This window comes from Penaeus japonicus, unplaced genomic scaffold (genome assembly GCF_977035675.1).
Source record: "Penaeus japonicus unplaced genomic scaffold, GWHDUDI00000001_assembly GWHDUDI00000001, whole genome shotgun sequence".
Lineage (NCBI taxonomy): Eukaryota > Metazoa > Arthropoda > Malacostraca > Decapoda > Penaeidae > Penaeus > Penaeus japonicus.
The window spans coordinates 37,831,584-37,834,083 of NW_028234403.1; the positions used below are offsets into that span (position 1 = coordinate 37,831,584).

General features: G+C 37.8%; 1 protein-coding gene across 1 annotated transcript in view; it reads right to left on the reverse strand.

The window, feature by feature from the left end:
* Positions 1 to 1,586: 1,586 nt before the first annotated feature.
* Positions 1,587 to 2,500, reverse strand: part of LOC122253631 (uncharacterized) — a 10,614-nt gene continuing 9,700 nt past the window's right edge. Inside the window, exons 5-6 of the mRNA XM_043016900.2 lie at positions 2,194 to 2,425; positions 1,587 to 1,814 (exon numbers count right to left, since the gene is read on the reverse strand). Coding sequence (XP_042872834.2) covers positions 1,640 to 1,814; positions 2,194 to 2,425 — 407 coding nt within the window. The 3' untranslated portion in view covers positions 1,587 to 1,639. The remainder of the gene's footprint in view (positions 1,815 to 2,193; positions 2,426 to 2,500) is intronic.

Here is a 2,500-nt window from a genome sequence, read left to right on the forward strand (position 1 = left end):
CCATCATAGGATACGTTGAAGCAAATGTGATCACGGCAGTTTGGGAAAGTTTTTTTTTTTTTCGTGATTTCACAAACTAATTAAAGCAAAAATAACTTGATTCAGAATGTAAGGTGACCTGAACGTTATATCATCGATCCTAGACTTAAATCTAAGTCTTTCTGATTAACGTTCAAATGCAAAACTGATGTTTGCCGGATTACTAACGTTTATTTCGTAGTCTAGCAGTGGCGGTGGAATGTTTCCCTGAGACTGGGACGGAGTAAAACGCGTAACATGGCATCATCTAATGCTATATTTGTAATGTTACATGGGGTTATTATATATGTAATACCAATATATATATATGTAATATATGCATATATTAAATATGTATATATATATATATATATATATGTATATATATATATATATATATATATATTGTATTGTATTATCAATTATATATATATATATATATATATATATATATATATATATATATATATATATATATATATATATATAGATATATATATACATACACACGCTCATATACGTGTGTTTGTATGTGTTGATATATGTTGCTTTAAAATACTTATTATGTACGCGGTTTCGATCTTTGATATTCTGTTTTGAAAAAGAATCACCTAGTGATTGTTATTACTGCATTGCGACCCATACGTTTGCATGGCATGCAGCCAAGAGCAACTGAAGACGAGATGGAAAGGGGAAGTAACTTGAGTATTTCACCTCTTTTGATACGCAAGCTTTATTCAAGCCCGTCTATCTATTTGCGTTTCCTGGTTTTAGACAAATTAAGCGATTAATAAGTAGCATTTCTGATCTGAAAAGAATGCACATCTCTCTCTCTCTCTCTCTCTCTCTCTCTCTCTCTCTCTCTCTCTCTCTCTCTCTCTCTCTCTCTCTCTCTCTCTCTCTCTCTCTCTCTCTCTCTCTCTCTCTCTCTCTCTCTCTCTCTCTCTCTCTCTCTCTCTCTCTCTCTCTCTCTCTCGCTCTCTCTCTATATATATATATATATATATATATATATATGTATGTATATATAATTCGGCCATGATAACTGTTACGCCAGCCCATTTTGTTCAAAACATAAACAAATATAATCTATAGAATATTGTTCTGGTTATTGACGCTGGTTTTAGCTAGCCTCGCGTTATGATTTATTACTTCTCTTATTCCACTGATACCATACCATTAAAATAGATTTTGGTACTCTGCCTCTTTTACTGTCTTTTTTAGATTTTGAACTTTATTTCAAACCATGAGATCAGTGAGATTAGCAAGTAACACCAGTCTCTATCATGCATTTATTATTCCTATTCACTTCACTAACGTTGCATTAATAAAGCTCGTTTTCTTTTCAAATGTTTTTTTTTTCTTTCCTTGTGTCTTTAAATTTTATTCTAAACCGTTCCACTGAAGCTTAGTAAGGAAAATCGACCTACCTTTTATAGATCAGTGTGTCTGCTTTAATATTTGAAGGTGAAGTCAGTAACGAGAATATGATAACCTAATGGGAGATTTTTCGTATAATCAAATGTATAGATAATAAGGACATTTTGTAAGTCAAACACAGTTTTAAATTTCTTTATTTCTTTGTGTATCACTGATTTTATTTTTCTAAACCTATACAAGCCTAATCCTTCACATGGGCACCTTCCCTGATTCTCTTTAGCTTCTCCATCAGAATTTCCATCCTGATTTGATGCTCCTGCTGGCGCATGTGTCGCTCCTGGCTATGCAGCGCCAGCTCCGCCTCCAGCACCCGCAGCCGAGCCGCACCCTCGTCCCGCAGCTGGGCCATCCGCAGCCTGCAGGTGGGAGAAAGGGGGAAGGCCTGGTTGCAGTTATTTATACACCCTCGTATATATACTGCGTTAGGGGACAAGCCTTAATGAGACGTTCATATTATGGTCATAAACAAATCTTGTGGAACTTTTGAGGCAAAATGTTAATTGTGAAATACGCCTCTTGCATCACAAAATAAGTTGTGACCGTTTACACCCCTCGGTGTCATGCCTCGGTAAATCTATTTAGAGATGAAAATCTGAGTCTGGAATGAATGTAAATACGAAACCAGTTGTCACATTTGAATTTCGAAATGAGACATCACTGGACATTTAAAGTAGCACGTCTGAAAGTTAGCCAAGATTCGACAGACGTGAAAACAGCAGACCCTTAACCTCCTACCTATGGTATTCCCTCGCTCGCTTCTCCGATGCATACGGCTCAGGCGAGTAATCGGATTCCAGCAGGGAGGCATCTCTGATCCTGGTTCTCCTCCTGTCGTCGGGCTCCCAGTAGACGGTGTCCTCTGGCGAGCAGGACCGGCCGTCCTCGTGCGTCGGGGTGTCCACGGGGGAGTTGCTGACAGAGTGCAGCTGCGTCTCCACCGGTAGGGGACTCATCGGATCATCCTCAACTATGGAAATACCAAATGTTGTTGATATACCTTTGTCTCGCGTCTAACTTCTATAGAACCATCTAATAAACAAAA